The sequence below is a fragment of the Saccoglossus kowalevskii genome, chromosome 13 (assembly GCF_978046115.1).
Source record: "Saccoglossus kowalevskii chromosome 13, keSacKowa6.1, whole genome shotgun sequence".
Classification (NCBI taxonomy): Eukaryota; Metazoa; Hemichordata; class Enteropneusta; family Harrimaniidae; genus Saccoglossus; species Saccoglossus kowalevskii.
The window spans coordinates 21,589,619-21,607,175 of NC_140653.1; the positions used below are offsets into that span (position 1 = coordinate 21,589,619).

General features: G+C 35.6%; 1 protein-coding gene across 1 annotated transcript in view; it reads left to right on the forward strand.

Moving 5' to 3' along the window:
- LOC102803834 (serine/threonine-protein kinase ATR-like) overlaps positions 1-17,557 on the forward strand; it is a 67,979-nt gene that overhangs the window by 15,508 nt on the left and 34,914 nt on the right. Inside the window, exons 9-20 of the mRNA XM_085507356.1 lie at positions 1,257-1,417; positions 1,583-1,734; positions 2,170-2,429; positions 3,170-3,305; positions 6,464-6,773; positions 7,093-7,160; positions 7,292-7,379; positions 8,843-8,937; positions 11,164-11,267; positions 12,186-12,284; positions 13,959-14,119; positions 14,361-14,493. Coding sequence (XP_085363482.1) covers positions 1,257-1,417; positions 1,583-1,734; positions 2,170-2,429; positions 3,170-3,305; positions 6,464-6,773; positions 7,093-7,160; positions 7,292-7,379; positions 8,843-8,937; positions 11,164-11,267; positions 12,186-12,284; positions 13,959-14,119; positions 14,361-14,493 — 1,767 coding nt within the window. The remainder of the gene's footprint in view (positions 1-1,256; positions 1,418-1,582; positions 1,735-2,169; positions 2,430-3,169; positions 3,306-6,463; positions 6,774-7,092; positions 7,161-7,291; positions 7,380-8,842; positions 8,938-11,163; positions 11,268-12,185; positions 12,285-13,958; positions 14,120-14,360; positions 14,494-17,557) is intronic.

A 17,557-nucleotide genomic window follows, 5' to 3' on the forward strand; every position in this document is an offset into this window, starting at 1 on the left:
CGTAATTACAGTACCTTCGGGTATAATTAATAACATGAAAGAAAAAGGTTGCTAAGGTAACGCGCCAGTTCAGTCCGTGACTTGGGGGTCAAACTTCGGTCAACACACACTTGATGTCAGCATCGCCGCGCAACAAGTTTTGCTAAAGTACTTGAAGTTCAATTGCGTCCCAAAATGATGTCGCTGATCACTCAGTTGTCGCAGCGTGTGTTGTCATGTCCATGATGCACCCCGTTTCGACTTTGGCCTGCTTTTCCTTCTTGTTCACGTAAAATGCGACCTCTCACCAATGTATTAAAACACTTTGAATTTATATTTTGCATGATTATATTTGGTCAACGCGAAACATTATTTTTTCTAAACATTTTCTGAGACCGATTTTATCAACGCAGAGTTATTTTTCCAGACAAGATGGGCTTCGTAATATCTGCCATAACATCGCCCGGGCGATGCCTAGAAAAATAAAAAAAGGCAGTGCAGCCAGACGGCTACTTTGTAGCCACGTGTTCATTGTTTGTTTGTGTACAGTGTGACCTTTGCCATTTTTCACTGTTTCATTTCAAGTGTACCATGGTGCGTGGTCCTTGACGCAGTGCATGTTCTCTGTCCGACTATACGCCATGAATGTCGCTAGTCATGAGTCTCAGAGGCACTAAAAAAACGTCCCGTAATCGTGTTCATTGGAAAACAAAACAAATCACTAATAAATTTATGAAAACAGTTCCTTTTTGAATCGATCTAAAAGTACTCGTTTAATTCGCGCACCAAAAAACAATAATTTCCGTTTTGACGCTATTAATTCGTGCACTTGAAAAAATAATTATTTTTACTACCGCGAATTAATCGAGTTTTTACGGTGCTACCAATGACTGGTACACAGAATAATGTTGTTTTTTTTCCTTTGTTTGTTATCACATTCAAGAAGAATACATGTATTAATGTTCGCGACAATTTTTGTGCGTAGTACCTAAATTTGTACAGTGACCCCTTGCTAAGTCACGGGTGTCAGGATCCAAACAAAAACCGTGACTTACCAAAGGGCCTCATTAAAATAGTATGTTATCTTTATTGAAAAAGCTTCAAAACTGCCAGCAAAACACAAATGAATTTTTGGGAAGCATCCAACTACCCATGACTTAGCCAAAATCGCGACATGCTGAGGTGTGACTTAGCCGAGGGGTCACTGTATATATTATAATTATTACTAAACATAAATTTGGTGTTTTTTCTTAGTATTACATGTTCTTATATCGCAGTGATATTATATTATTTGAGAAATCCTTATCAAAATGTCTCAATGTCATCTTTGAAGTGACCACTAAACCAGTACATCACCTGTCTGCTTTACATATTACTGGAATATTAGATAGTCTAGTACAAGGGCTAACAACATATGGACTTTCAAAATTGAAAACTGGTAAGTACAAGCAAGTAAATAAAAAGAGGAGTATCCATACTGATGACATTTGTGTGTCTATAAAGTGTGTTAGCTGTGTCTACTCTTAATTCTAAACCCACAGCCTGAGTTTATTCAGTACATTACCAACCATGGTTGGCACTAATCTCTTTATTTGCTTCTCAGTGGAGTTGAAGTTCTCGGTGTGTCATGTACTTCACTACATCTACACTTACGTAACTGCTGGCTATGAAAGTGATGTGGCAACCCGGTTAGAGAGAACACAGTCTGTAAACAATGCTCTCATTGACCATATTGGGAAAGATACCAACTCACAGGTTTGTGACAGGAATAATGAACCTGTGTTTTCTAGTGTCTTTGAATAGAAATTATATAAAAATATAAACTTATACATGAATAGAAAAACTAAGAAATTATAATATAGGCGTAGGACATCGTTGCTTGTGCAAGTTCTGCTAAAAAAAATTTGCGATTTCATATTTTATGGCATCAGGAAGACAACATTTTCCGTAAGTCGTTGACAAGAATCTCAATGAATTTTTGGTACTCCAAATTTGTTTGATTTTCACTGAATCTTGAAAGTCTTGTTGCTTGTGAAATTAAAACAATTTACAAAATACATACATGTGTACGTTATTGTGACAATATTATAATTACAAAATAAGTTAATTAATAACCTATATTTCTAACTAGTCAGAATATTGTACCTATTACCGGTATTTCTAATGTAAATGTGACATTCCTTCTAACAGTATTTGGTTGGAGTGCTGTACCAAACAATTGAGAATGATCTACAATTGAACAAACACAAGGCGGCTGCTGATAGTGTGAAATCCACAATAGACATGACCCAGCCCTCCGATGGAGATTACAAGTCAAGTAAAACTGAAACATCCGGCAGTACACTGATCTTGAAATCGAGCGATGGGGAAGATGTTCCTGAGAAGAAGAAGAAACTCTCCTTGCATCGGGCTGCTACTAAAAGACAGCAGCTGCACGTGCAAACCACAAGGTAGTTAGAATTTGTAAACCGCTTAATTTTCACTGCTGGTAACTTTCGTGATTTGATTATTTTAGAGTATTCGTGAAGATAAAATTACATGGAACTGAAACTGTGTGTCATAGAACCTAAAAGAAATTGCCACTTCTATAAAATTTTTCATTTTTCACTGATTTTTCTCTTGCAAAATTAAAGCTGTCCACAGTAAGTGTGCTATAGCATGGATATTACATCAGAGTGTGATTTACCGGTAGGTTGTTTTGCTCAAAAATGACTGATTTGTTTGCTCAAAAGTCTGTACCAACATAATACATTTTACAATCTGCATATGAATAGAATAGAATAGAATACAAATAAACAAGTGTTAAAAACAAAATGAATTCTATCGTTAATTCTCATGCATTCATATGTACAGGAACCTCATTTGAACACAGATTAAACATGACAGATTCAAGTGAAATTTTATCCCCATTTTCAAATATAATAAACGACTAGATTTTCACTTGACCTGAGCCATTATTAGAGACATGACTCGAAAGAAATTACATGATTCCTGTAATAATTGCCAGTGTCACTAAAATACCAATCCTATATTTCAGTTTCCTGGTTCTAAAATGATTTGACTACAAAATAACAGCTATATTAGATGACAACCTGCTTATTATTGTGTTGCCTATATTATAATGCAGTATTAGGGACTGCTATCTGTGTGTAGATGTCTTCATGCAGCTATTTTTGTTTGACTTATGCAGTGAAAGTTCAAGTACAGAAGATGAAACGTCCACCTCCTCATTTCTGACTGAGAAATCCACTACGTATTCTTCGCTTATGCTACATCTGAGTTCTCTGTGTAATCATCTATCTAGTTCAGGGGATATCCAATCTAATGTAAGTAGAACTGCACTGACCTGAGTTCTCTGTGTAATCATCTATCTAGTTCAGGGGATATCCAATCTAATGTAAGTAAAACTGCACTGATCTGAGTTCTCTGTATAATCATCTATCTAGTTCAGGGGATATCCAATCTAATGTAAGTAAAACTGCACTGATCTGAGTTCTCTGTGTAATCATCTATCTAGTTCAGGGGATATCCAATCTAATGTAAGTAAAACTGCACTGATCTGAGTTCTCTGTGTAATCATCTATCTAGTTCAGAGGATATCAAATCTAATGTAAGTAAAACTGCACTGATCTGAGTTCTCTGTGTAATCATCTATCTAGTTCAGGGGATATCAAATCTAATGTAAGTAAAACTGCACTGATCTGAGTTCTCTGTGTAATCATCTATCTAGTTCAGGGAATATCCAATCTAATGTAAGTAAAACTGCACTGATCTGAGTTCTCTGTGTAATCATCTATCTAGTTGAGGGGATATCCAATCTAATGTAAGTAAAACTGCACTGATCTCAGTTCTCTGTGTAATCATCTAGTTGAGGGGATATCCAATCTAATGTAAGTAAAACTGCACTGATCTCAGTTCTCTGTGTAATCATCTATCTAGTTCAGGGGATATCCAATCTAATGTAAGTAAAACTGCACTGATCTGAGTTCTCTGTGTAATCATCTATCTAGTTCAGGGGATATCCAATCTAATGTAAGTAAAACTGCACTGATCTCAGTTATCTGTGTAATCATCTATCTAGTTCAGAGGATATCCAATCTAATGTAAGAAAAAACTGCACTGATCTGAGTTCTCTGTGTAATCATCTATCTAGTTCAGGGGATATCCAATCTAATGTAAGTAAAACTGCACTGATCTGAGTTCTCTGTGTAATCATCTATCTAGTTGAGGGGATATCCAATCTAATGTAAGTAAAACTGCACTGATCTGAGTTCTCTGTGTAATCATCTATCTAGTTGAGGGGATATCCAATCTAATGTAAGTAAAACTGCACTGAGCTCAGTTCTCTGTGTAATCATCTATCTAGTTCAGGGGATATCCAATCTAATGTAAGTAAAACTGCACTGATCTCAGTTATCTGTGTAATCATCTATCTAGTTCAGGGGATATCCAATCTAATGTAAGAAAAAACTGCACTGATCTGAGTTCTCTGTGTAATCATCTATCTAGTTCAGGGGATATCCAATCTAATGTAAGTAAAACTGCACTGATCTCAGTTCTCTGTATAATCATCTATCTAGTTCAGGGGATATCCAATCTAATGTAAGTAAAACTGCACTGATCTGAGTTCTCTGTGTAATCATCTATCTAGTTGAGGGGATATCCAATCTAATGTAAGTAAAACTGCACTGATCTGAGTTCTCTGTGTAATCATCTATCTAGTTGAGGGGATATCCAATCTAATGTAAGTAAAACTGCACTGAGCTCAGTTCTCTGTGTAATCATCTATCTAGTTCAGGGGATATCCAATCTAATGTAAGTAAAACTGCACTGATCTGAGTTCTCTGTGTAATCATCTATCTAGTTCAGGGGATATCCAATCTAATGTAAGTAAAACTGCACTGATCTCAGTTATCTGTGTAATCATCTATCTAGTTCAGGGGATATCCAATCTAATGTAAGAAAAAACTGCACTGATCTGAGTTCTCTGTGTAATCATCTATCTAGTTCAGGGGATATCCAATCTAATGTAAGTAAAACTGCACTGATCTCAGTTCTCTGTATAATCATCTATCTAGTTCAGGGGATATCCAATCTAATGTATTAAGTAAAACTGCACTGATCTGAGTTCTCTGTGTAATCATCTATCTAGTTCAGGGAATATCCAATCTAATGTAAGTAAAACTGCACTGATCTGAGTTCTCTGTGTAATCATCTATCTAGTTCAGGGGATATCCAATCTAATGTAAGTAAAACTGCACTGATCTGAGTTCTCTGTGTAATCATCTATCTAGTTGAGGGGATATCCAATCTAATGTAAGTAAAACTGCACTGATCTGAGTTCTCTGTGTAATCATCTATCTAGTTCAGGGGATATCCAATCTAATGTAAGTAAAACTGCACTGATCTGAGTTCTCTGTGTAAACATCTATCTAGTTCAGGGGATATCCAATCTAATGTAAGAAAAAACTGCACTGATCTGAGTTCTCTGTGTAATCTGATCTATCTAGTTCAGGGGATATCCAATCTAATGTAAGTAAAACTTCACTGATCTGAGTGCTCTGTGTAATCATCTATCTAGTTCAGGGGATATCCAATCTAATGTAAGTAAAACTGCACTGATTTGAGTTCTCTGTGTAATCATCTATCTAGTTCAGGGGATATCCAATCTAATGTAAGTAAAACTGCACTGATCTGAGTGCTCTGTGTAATCATCTATCTAGTTCAGGGGATAGCCAATCTAATGTAAGTAAAACTTCACTGATCTGAGTGCTCTGTGTAATCATCTATCTAGTTCAGGGGATATCCAATCTAATGTAAGTAAAACTGCACTGATTTGAGTTCTCTGTGTAATCATCTATCTACCGGTAGTTCAGGGGATATCCAATCTAATGTAAGTAAAACTGCACTGATCTGAGTTCTCTGTGTAATCATCTATCTAGTTCAGGGGATATCCAATCTAATGTAAGAAAAAACTGCACTGATCTGAGTTCTCTGTGTAATCATCTATCTAGTTCACAGGATATCCAATCTAATGTAAGTAAAACTTCACTGATCTGAGCTCTCTGTGTAATCATCTATCTAGTTCAGAGGATATCCAATCTAATGTAATCTTGAAAACAAATTAACAAACCTTTCAATCAAAACCTAAAAGTTATATCTGATACTGTATGTGTAATTCAAAATGATGTTGAAATTTGAAGAAAATTTTGTAAAAATACCCAGCGGTCAGAGGGTTAAAAACACAAACTGGTAGCATAGTGGTTGTCTCATCAGACTCATAATCAGTAGACCCAAGTCACTTGCAATTTGTACATACAAAACAAAAGTCAGGAGAGACAACAGTGATACCCAATGTCAGGAACTGTCGCCTGGCACAAAAAAAAAATATTTAAAAAAAAAAAAAAGAACACAAACAATGACACAATGCTTATTATCAAAGATAAGTTGGTATCATCATTCTTTTGTTTTTGTTCAATTCCAGGATCAAACTATCCATGATCTTGAAGGAATTCGGGTGATACTAGAAGTAATGTCCCACTGTAATTACATCATAACAGACAAGATTTTGAACATCACATCTGTTAAAAGAAAATCGCCAGTTACACCAAGCACCAGAAATCGACAGCCGAGAGATAAAAATGTCATGTGGTTAACAGGTCAGCAATGCAGACATCTCAGTAATATATGGATGAGGATATTACATCATTTGCCGAGTACTGTGTCTCATACTTATTGCACAGAGGTATACAAGAGAATAGTTCATGGCATTGGTGCATTACTGACTATGAAAGGTATGTAGTTGTTAAAGGCCACATAGACAGGGGAGCACATGGTAATGTAATTTCATTGTACAAATGTGATGGTGCCATTGTACCTGTGTGTATTGCTAGCTAAAAATATATGAATATGCAAGAACCAGTGAAAAGATAACTATCCTTCTGTGCATTTGAAAGGAAACTATCGAAGTAAATAAAAAAATAAAAAAAATGTTATGTTTGATTATAATATAAGATGTTTAGTTTTATTTCTAATAGAACAAATACGTATTATTTTGTGTTACATTTATTTATCACTTTTAAAAGTCAATTTAGTCGCCTCTTTTCTTTCCAGAAACCATTAGAATCCCATCTGATGTTTTGCATACTGTATCCTGGATCTTATCATTGCCATGGTTACAAGTGAGTGCATCATTACTTGTCACCCTCAAATTCGACATATGTTCTGTATTATTTGTTCATGGCTCTGGTACAATCACTATTTATAATTATTGAGAGTTTGCAATAATGAATGCTATGTTTAATTTTCGTAGATGGAGGCTACATGGATGGATTTGAAACCAAGTCATCTGTCACCACAGGATGTAGCTGCACTTAGTGCTAGCTTGGCTGATAAAATTGGTAAGCGTAGCACTGTCGACAAAGTCGCTGATTGCATTTGCACAAATTTAATTCAAATTTATAATAGTAGATTTCACTTATTATTAAAACTAGAAAATTTTAAACACATAGTTTGACATTCCGATTTAAGGTGTCAAAGTATTGGCAGTTTTAATATTAAAACATAATTTTTACACATTTTATTAGTCCCCGTTCGAACGTAGTCCGAAAACGGGGACTTATGTTTTGCCGTGTGTGTGTGCGTCCGTGATCACCTGTATCTCGAACATGCATGGACCGATTAAGTTCAAACTTCACTCATACATCACACATTATATGGGACATATGCACATGCATTTTTTTCATGATCCGATTAACGATAGCCATTTTAAGGCCGAAAATGCATTGAAATCGCACATTTTCACCATTCCGGACCCGGATCTCAGTAATGCATGGACGGATTTTGTTCAAATTTAGTACATACATTAAACATAATAGGACCTTGATGCACGTCATTTTTTTTTGGGATCAAGTTCAAAATGGCCGACTGGCGGCCATTTTGTTTTAAAGAATTCAGTTCTGGATCCGTATCCGAGACATGCTTGGATTGATCGAGTTCAAACTTCACACCCACAAGGTACATCATGTCACAAATATGTATGTGCATTTGTTTCATGATCTCATTAACGATAGCCAAATGGCGGCCGCTTTAAGGCCGAAAATGCATTGAAATCGCACATTTTCACCATTCCGGACCTGGATCAAGTTCAAACTTCACTCATACATCACACATTATATGGGACATATGCACATGCATTTTTTTCATGATCCGATTAACGATAGCCATTTTAAGGCCGAAAATGCATTGAAATCGCACATTTTCACCATTCCGAACCCGGATCTCAGTTATGCATGGACGGATTTCGTTCAAATTTGGTACATACATTAAACATAATAGGACCTTGATGCACGTCATTTTTTTTTTCGGATCAAGTTCGAAATGGTCGACTGGTGGCCATTTTGTTTTAAAGAATTCAGTTCTGGATCTGTATCCAAGACATGTCTGGATTGATCAAGTTCAAACTTCACACACACATGGTACATCATGTCACAAATATGTATGTGCATTTGTTTCATGATCCGCTTAACAATAGCTGAATGATGGCCATGTTAAGGCCGAAAATGCATCAAAATCACGTATTTTCACAATTCCGGAACCGGATCTCAGTCATGCATGGATCGACTTTGTTCAGATTTAGTACAATGTGTTGTACATATGCAGGTGCATTTCGGTCATGATCTGCTTTGAATGTATATGTCACTCAAATATGAACGGAACGGGGACTTGTCATTGACAATGACTTGTTTTTTTTATCTTGTTTCGGGAGTGATGTTTCCTTTTGCAAAGTGTTAATGCAACTTTGATGTTTTATAGCCAAGTTTTAGCCTGAGTAAGTACAGTCTCAATTTTGTTTCTGTCATAGATCCTACAGTGCAGGCTGAAGCCGTCAAGATTATGTGTCTTGTACCCAAAGAGATAGCATCAAAATGGAGAACACATGTTATAAAAGCTGCTATGGTAAGACATCAAGAAGGTAGCAGCAAACTCTAAGTGTAGTATTACAGATTGACACAACATAAACAAGTAATATCAACAAGTCATACAGAATTCTGGGAAATCTTGCATTACTAAATTATGCTTTTATGGATTAATAATAGTGAAATTATAGAATTATTAGTTTATGAATTAGCTGTATTTATATATATAGTCTGTGCCCAGGATATTGTGAATTATGATAGGCTCAACTATTACCAGTAACTGCCTCTTTCCACCTGGCAACTGAATATTCATATCACCACTGTGTGATGTACATGTACGTGTAAGATATGACCTGGCAACTGAATATTCATATCACCACTGTGTGATGTACATGTACGTGTAAGATATGACCTGGCAACTGAATATTCATATCACCACTGTGTGATGTACATGTACGTGTAAGATATGACCTGGCAACTGAATATTCATATCACCACTGTGTGATGTACATGTACATGTACGTGTAAGATATGACCTGGCAACTGAATATTCATATCACCACTGTGTGATGTACATGTATGTGCAAGATATGACCTGGCAACTGAATATTCATATCACCACTGTGTGATGTACATGTATGTGCAAGATATGACCTGGCAACTGAATATTCATATCACCACTGTGTGATGTACATGTACATGTACGTGTAAGATATGACCTGGCAACTGAATATTCATATCACCACTGTGTGATGTACATGTATGTGCAAGATATGACCTGGCAACTGAATATTCATATCACCACTGTGTGATGTACATGTATGTGCAAGATATGACCTGGCAACTGAATATTCATATCACCACTGTGTGATGTACATGTACGTGTAAGATATGACCTGGCAACTGAATATTCATATCACCACTGTGTGATGTACATGTACGTGTAAGATATGACCTGGCAAATGAATATTCATATCACCACTGTGTGATGTACATGTATGTGCAAGATATGACCTGGCAACTGAATATTCATATCACCACTGTGATGTACATGTATGTGCAAGATATGACCTGGCAACTGAATATTCATATCACCACTGTGTGATGTACATGTATGTGCAAGATATGACCTGGCAACTGAATATTCATATCACCACTGTGTGATGTACATGTATGTGCAAAATATGACCTGGCAACTGAATATTCATATCACCACTGTGTGATGTACATGTATGTGCAAGATATGACCTGGCAACTGAATATTCATATCACCACTGTGTGATGTACATGTATGTGTAAGATATGACCTGGCAACTGAATATTCATATCACCACTGTGTGATGTACATGTATGTGTAAGATATGACCTGCAACTGAATATTCATATCACCACTGTGTGATGTACATGTATGTGTAAGATATGACCTGGCAACTGAATATTCATATCACCACAGTGTGATGATGTACATGTACGTCTAAGATATGACCTGGCAACTGAATATTCATATCACCACTGTGTGATGTACATGTATGTGTAAGATATGACCTGGCAACTGAATATTCACATCACCACTGTGTGATGTACATGTACGTGTAAGATATGACCTGGCAACTGAATATTCATATCACCACTGTGTGATGTACATGTATGTGTAAGATATGACCTGGCAACTGAATATTCACATCACCACTGTGTGATGTACATGTATGTGCAAGATATGACCTGGCAACTGAATATTCATATCACCACTGTGTGATGTACATGTATGTGCAAGATATGACCTGGCAACTGAATATTCATATCACCACTGTGTGATGTACATGTATGTGCAAGATATGACCTGGCAACTGAATATTCATATCACCACTGTGTGATGTACATGTATGTGCAAGATATGACCTGGCAACTGAATCTTCATATTACCACTGTGTGATGTACATGTACGTGTAAGATATGACCTGGCAACTGAATATCAATATCACTATAGTGTGTTGTTACATAAACTGGACCTTTTCTCATACCAGTTGCCATACTTGCCGATTACCAATGCTTATTTTAAACATAGATATGAATATGATGTAAAATCCAATGATGTTTTCTCTTAGTTTTGGCTTCAGCAGATGCAGTGACTACCTCCACACTACTGGTAACAATGATTATTGCCGTAATAAATAACTGTGGGGATAATCACTTGTGTCTGCTGGTGTATCAAAAAAAAATATCTTAGCATTATAAAAAATGTATACAAGTGCTTTTCTTTATACAGGGAGGTAGTGTAGATGTTGTGAGGTTAGCCATTATTCAATCATTTGCTGTTCTACTGTATACTCTGGGAATAAACTCTCATCATCTGATAAGAGACCATTTACAGTAAGTTGGATATTCAACTAACCTGCTTACAACGGGGAACGAAATAAACTGATCAGGAAAACCACCATCTCACTATCAATCTCTTTTGCAACGTTGTTACATTCCTGGGAACATTTCCAGCAATTTTCATTTCGACTTTGTATTCAAATGTTGAAAATTAGGAATACTAATCTCCATACTTGTAATGTATTACATGTAGATGAGAGTGCTCAAATTTGAAATGAAGTTGTAAATTCACCGTTTCATAATTCACATATTTTTTGCACTCAAAATCTGACTTCAAATCCAAATTCATAAATCCCATTTGAAAATAGTTGTGTCCAGGCTTGCTGGGATTGAAAGTCAAAACTAATACTGATGGGAATGTTCTTAGGAATATTGCAATGTTGTATGGGAGAATGAGACAAATATTTTACAGATTAGTTTACTTCCGCATCTAATGTAAGGCTGTAATCTTCAGTCTGTATTTTATGTCATAAATGACATATGCAAGAAATCTGGGTAAAAAGTTCTTGCAAATATACAACATTTACTGAGTACTGGTAATGATTTAAAGAAAACTATTTAGTTGCTAAAATGTAACAAAATCAAGTATTTCTACTATGCTGGAATCAGATCTGAGTATGCATGAATGGTTACCATTCAAACTAGGTACTTATCATGGGACCTGAATGCACACTATTTTTATGTTTTAAAAGATCTGACAAAAATATCCAACTGTGCACATAATTTTTTTTTGTAATCTTACAATGAAATGATACAGAGACTTTTTTCATACCATGGAACTAAAAAGAGCTATATGGATACTATGACTCAGCAATTTTGAAAGATCAAGTTGATGTTTATCTTGACACTGTCATCGTCTCTTTGATGATTGTACCTTTAACCATAGACAGTACATTCTCTTTTCTCTCATAGTGATCTGGTGAAAGACAGCAATGCTGATATACTGAAGGAAATTGCCAAAGTTATTGGTCCTATAAGTATAGTGTTGTCAAGACATGCAACTTTGCAAAGGTATGTAAGATTTAGTCTTTTGGCAAAAAACCTACTTTAGTACTTCGCAATGATTTTCACTTGCACTGCCACAGTGGATTGATTCAAATCTGAATTCATGTAATCATTATGCAAGAGGTGACCCTACAATGAATGGGTGATACACCAAGCATGGCTATGCTCGGTTTAATAGCCACCAACAGTAGGGAGATTTTAAAGGCTCTTTCAATTTAAATGATGATGGCCGAATGGCAGCCATTTTATGTGCTGGAAAATCATTGAAATCAAGCATTTCTCAGCTGCTTACAAATGGATTTTGTTCAAACTTGGGACATACACATCTTTTTTTCTCAGATTGGATTAAATATGTCTGACTGGTGGCCATTTTGTTTTGATGAATGCGGCATAAGTGCCATATCTCTGACATGCTGTGACTGATTATGTTCAAATTTTGTATATTCATTATACATCATATCAGATATACAGATGTATTGGTTTGATGATCTGATTCAAAATGGCTGAATGGTGGCCATTTTTGTGCTAAAAAATCATCAAAAACCAAGTATTTCTGACATACAATATGTATGCTAAAAATTAATGTTTAAAAAATCATCATAATCAAGTATCAGCTTCTAGATCAATATCTCCGACATGTTTATTTTCACACAATAACTGTAAACTTTAAATCTTAAATTTGATAACTAACAGAGACTGTGCTATAATTTTGTAATAGCTATATAGATACTCAGATTAATAATCTTAATTGAAAATGATTCACATCAAATACTGTTTTTGTGATACAGTCCAGCTTTGATTTATAATCCTCTGTGTAATTCAGTGAATTTATGTCATCCTAACATGTTGAGAACTCAATGTCAATGGAATTGCTCTGTTATGTTCAGCTTCTGGCAAGTTAAATGTCATGCGAATCCTGTAGCTGTTGCATTTATTACACTATACATATAACCAGAGGTACATTACTTGGGGTTTGCAACTTGCATAGTACTGTATGGTGACATCATGTCAAGATCCCATTCAAGTCTCATCTCGTAGCGAGACTGAGGCTACGACCTTCTGACATGACACATATCAATGTTCAAGGTTTGTAATGAAAAAATAAAACTTTTCTTGTCACTATCATAGTGAAAAATGTAATACATCGAAAATGTACAGAAAATATAGTTCTCGTAATCCGTCATATCGTGGGCAGCTATTTTGATCCACCTGGACATCCCAGTATCCTAGTTACCTCGGGCATGCGCATTCGCATTTTTCTGAGTTGGAACGCTTATGCGAGAGCGAGATTGTGACGGGATCTTGGTATCATGTCACCGTAGTTACAAACCCCAAGTAATGTACCTCTGATATTACTTAACATGTCAAAGGCTCCAAACAAAATTAGTGTTAAGAAAACCTTGCTTCATCAAAATTTACCATCCTGTATATCACATTTGTATTGAACAAGAAAATACCAAAAAAAAATAATTGGTTTAATCTTACACAATGTTTGACTCGAGTACAATAACCTTTGTTTGTCCCGTTTTACATTCAATAAATGGTTTATTGCAATGTGAGAGTCCTCATCTTTAGGAATTGTGGAATTAAAGCAAATTAAAAAAAAAAGTGTTACATCTGAATCTACATGTATTTTCTAAGATAAGTTTGAATCTAACACTTGTTTGTATTTTTCTGTAGCTCTGAACCATTACAGTTTAAAGCACCACTACACACTAGTCTCAGTGTTGTCTCAGTCTTGGAATCTCCACAACCAACACTTAGCCAGTTTAATCTTCAGCCTCTCTTGTTTGTGCCATTTCTACACCTTCTTTCTGTTGACAATGTTGATATCAAACTAGGTAAGTTAGTTTTTATCACTGATCAAAAACTGATCGAAATACAAAAAACAGAGGTTCATAGTTCAAAACAAATATTCAAACTTCAAATTGTTCAAAATAGTCAAACTGAATATCTTGGCAAAATGTCAGGAAATATCCTTGTGTTGAAACTGTATATTAGGTGTGTTCATCACAGATATTCACTTTACCCACATATTTGCATGCTTCCAACTTTTAACATCCTCTATGGCTTTCTTTGTAGCGTTTATACAGAGCCTTCATTCCATATTTCCATATCTTGATTTAACATCAAGCAACAGTGCTGATATGAACATTATCACAACATGCCTTGAGCTGTGTGTGGAACCAAGCTATCAAGTCAGATCGGCCTTCAGGTCAGTTCAAATATATCATAGTAGTTTAATTTTATTGGCTTCATATTTAGGTAGAGGTATGTATAGGTGTTGAAATGGATACAGAAAGAATGGTCGGTACAAGAAGCACTAGCACGAAATGGTGATAAGTCTAGTGAGATGAGAAAATGATACTGGATCTAGTAGTGAAATGATACTAGATCTAGTAGTGAAATGGTACTAGATCTAGTAGTAAAATGGTACTAGATCTAGTAGTGAAATGGTACTTGATCTAGTAGTGAAATGGTACTAGATCTAGTAGTGAAATGATACTAGATCTAGTAGTGAAATGATACTAGATCTAGTAGTGAAATGGTACTAGATCGAGTAGTGAAATGATACTAGATCTAGTAGTGAAATGGTCCTAGATCTAGTAGTGAAATGGTCCTAGATCTAGTAGTGAAATGGTACTAGATCTAGTAGTGAAATGGTTCTAGATCTAGTAGTGAAATGGTACTAGGACTTGTGGTGAAATGTACTAGATCTAGTAGTGAAATGATACTAGATCTAGTAGTGAAATGGTACTAGATCGAGTAGTGAAATGATACTAGATCTAGTAGTGAAATGGTTCTAGATCTAGTAGTGAAATGGTACTAGGACTTGTGGTGAAATGTACTAGATCTAGTAGTGAAATGATACTAGATCTAGTAGTGAAATGGTACTAGATCGAGTAGTGAAATGATACTAGATCTAGTAGTGAAATGGTTCTAGATCTAGTAGTGAAATGGTACTAGGACTTGTGGTGAAATGTACTAGATCTAGTAGTGAAATGGTACTAGATCGAGTAGTGAAATGATACTAGATCTAGTAGTGAAATGGTTCTAGATCTAGTAGTGAAATGGTACTAGGTCTTGTGGTGAAGTGGTACTAGATCTAGTAGTGAAATGGTTCTAGATCTAGTAGTGAAATGATACTAGATCTAGTAGTGAAATGATACTAGATCTAGTAGTGAAATGGTACTAGATCTAGTAGTGAAATGGTCTTAGATCTAGTAGTGAAATGGTACTAGATCTAGTAGTGAAATGATACTAGATCTAGTAGTGAAATGGTACTAGATCTAGTAGTGAAATGGTACTAGATCTAGTAGTGAAATGGTACTAGATCTAGTAGTGAAATGGTACTAGATCTAGTAGTGAAATGATACTAGATCTAGTAGTGAAATGGTACTAGATCTAGTAGTGAAATGATACTAGATCTAGTAGTGAAATGATACTAGATCTAGTAGTAAAATGGTACTAGATCTAGTAGTGAAATGGTACTAGATCTACTAGTGAAATGGTACTAGATCTAGTAGTGAAATGGTCCTAGATCTACTAGTGAAATGGTCCTAGATCTAGTAGTGAAATGGTCCTAGATCTAGTAGTGAAATGGTCCTAGATCTAGTAGTGAAATGGTACTAGATCTAGTAGTGAAATGATACTAGATCGAGTAGTAAAATGGTCCTAGATCTAGTAGTGAAATGGTACTAGATCTAGTAGTGAAATGGTTCTAGATCTAGTAGTGAAATGGTTCTAGATCTAGTAGTGAAATGATACTAGATCTAGTAGTGAAATGGTCCTAGATCTAGTAGTGAAATGGTACTCGATCGAGTAGTGAAATGATACTAGATCTAGTAGTGAAATGGTACTAGATCTAGTAGTGAAATGGTACTAGATCTAGTAGTGAAATGGTACTAGATCTAGTAGTGAAATGGTCCTAGATCTAGTAGTGAAATGGTTCTAATTCTAGTAGTGAAATGGTCCTAGATCTAGTAGTGAAATGGTTCTAGATCTAGTAGTGAAATGATACTAGATCTAGTAGTGAAATGATACTAGATCTAGTAGTGAAATGGTACTAGATCTAGTAGTGAAATGATACTAGATCTAGTAGTGAAATGGTACTAGATCTAGTAGTGAGATGGTCTTAGATCTAGTAGTGAAATCGTACTAGATCTAGTAGTGAAATGGTACTAGATCTAGTAGTGAAATGGTACTAGATCTAGTAGTGAAATGGTACTAGATCTAGTAGTGAAATGGTTCTAGATCTAGTAGTGAAATGGTACTAGATCTAGTAGTGAAATGGTACTAGATCTAGTAGTGAAATGATACTAGATCTAGTAGTGAAATGGTTCTAGATCTAGTAGTGAAATGGTCCTTGATCTAGTAGTGAAATGGTTCTAGATCTAGTAGTGAAATGATACTAGATCGAGTAGTGAAATGGTCCTAGATCTAGTAATGAAATGGTCCTAGATCTAGTAGTAAAATGGTACTAGATCTAGTAGTGAAATGGTACTAGATCTAGTAGTGAAATGGTACTAGATCTAGTAGTGAAATGGTACTAGATCTAGTAGTGAAATGGTACTAGATCTAGTAGTGAAATGGTACTAGATCTAGTAGTGAAATGATACTAGATCTAGTAGTGAAATGGTACTAGATCTACTAGTGAAATGGTCCTAGATCTAGTAGTGAAATGGTTCTAGATCTAGTAGTGAAATGATACTAGATCGAGTAGTGAAATGGTCCTAGATCTAGTAGTGAAATGGTCCTAGATCTAGTAGTAAAATGGTACTAGATCTAGTAGTGAAATGGTCCTAGATCTACTAGTGAAATGGTTCTAGATCTACTAGTGAAATGGTACTAGATCTAGTAGTGAAATGGTCCTAGATCTACTAGTGAAATGGTTCTAGATCTAGTAGTGAAATGGTTCTAGATCTAGTAGTGAAATGATACTAGATCTAGTAGTGAAATGGTACTAGATCTAGTAGTGAAATGGTTCTAGATCTAGTAGTGAATTGATACTAGATCTAGTAGTGAAATGGTTCTAGATCTAGTAGTGAAATGATACTAGATCTAGTAGTGAAATGGTCCTAGATCTAGTAGTGAAATGGTCCTAGATCTAGTAGTGAAATGGTACTAGATCTAGTAGTGAAATGATACTAGATCTAGTAGTGAAATGGTACTAGATCTACTAGTGAAATGGTCCTAGATCTAGTAGTGAAATGGTACTAGATCTAGTAGTGAAATGGTCCTAGATCTACTAGTGAAATGGTCCTAGATCTACTAGTGAA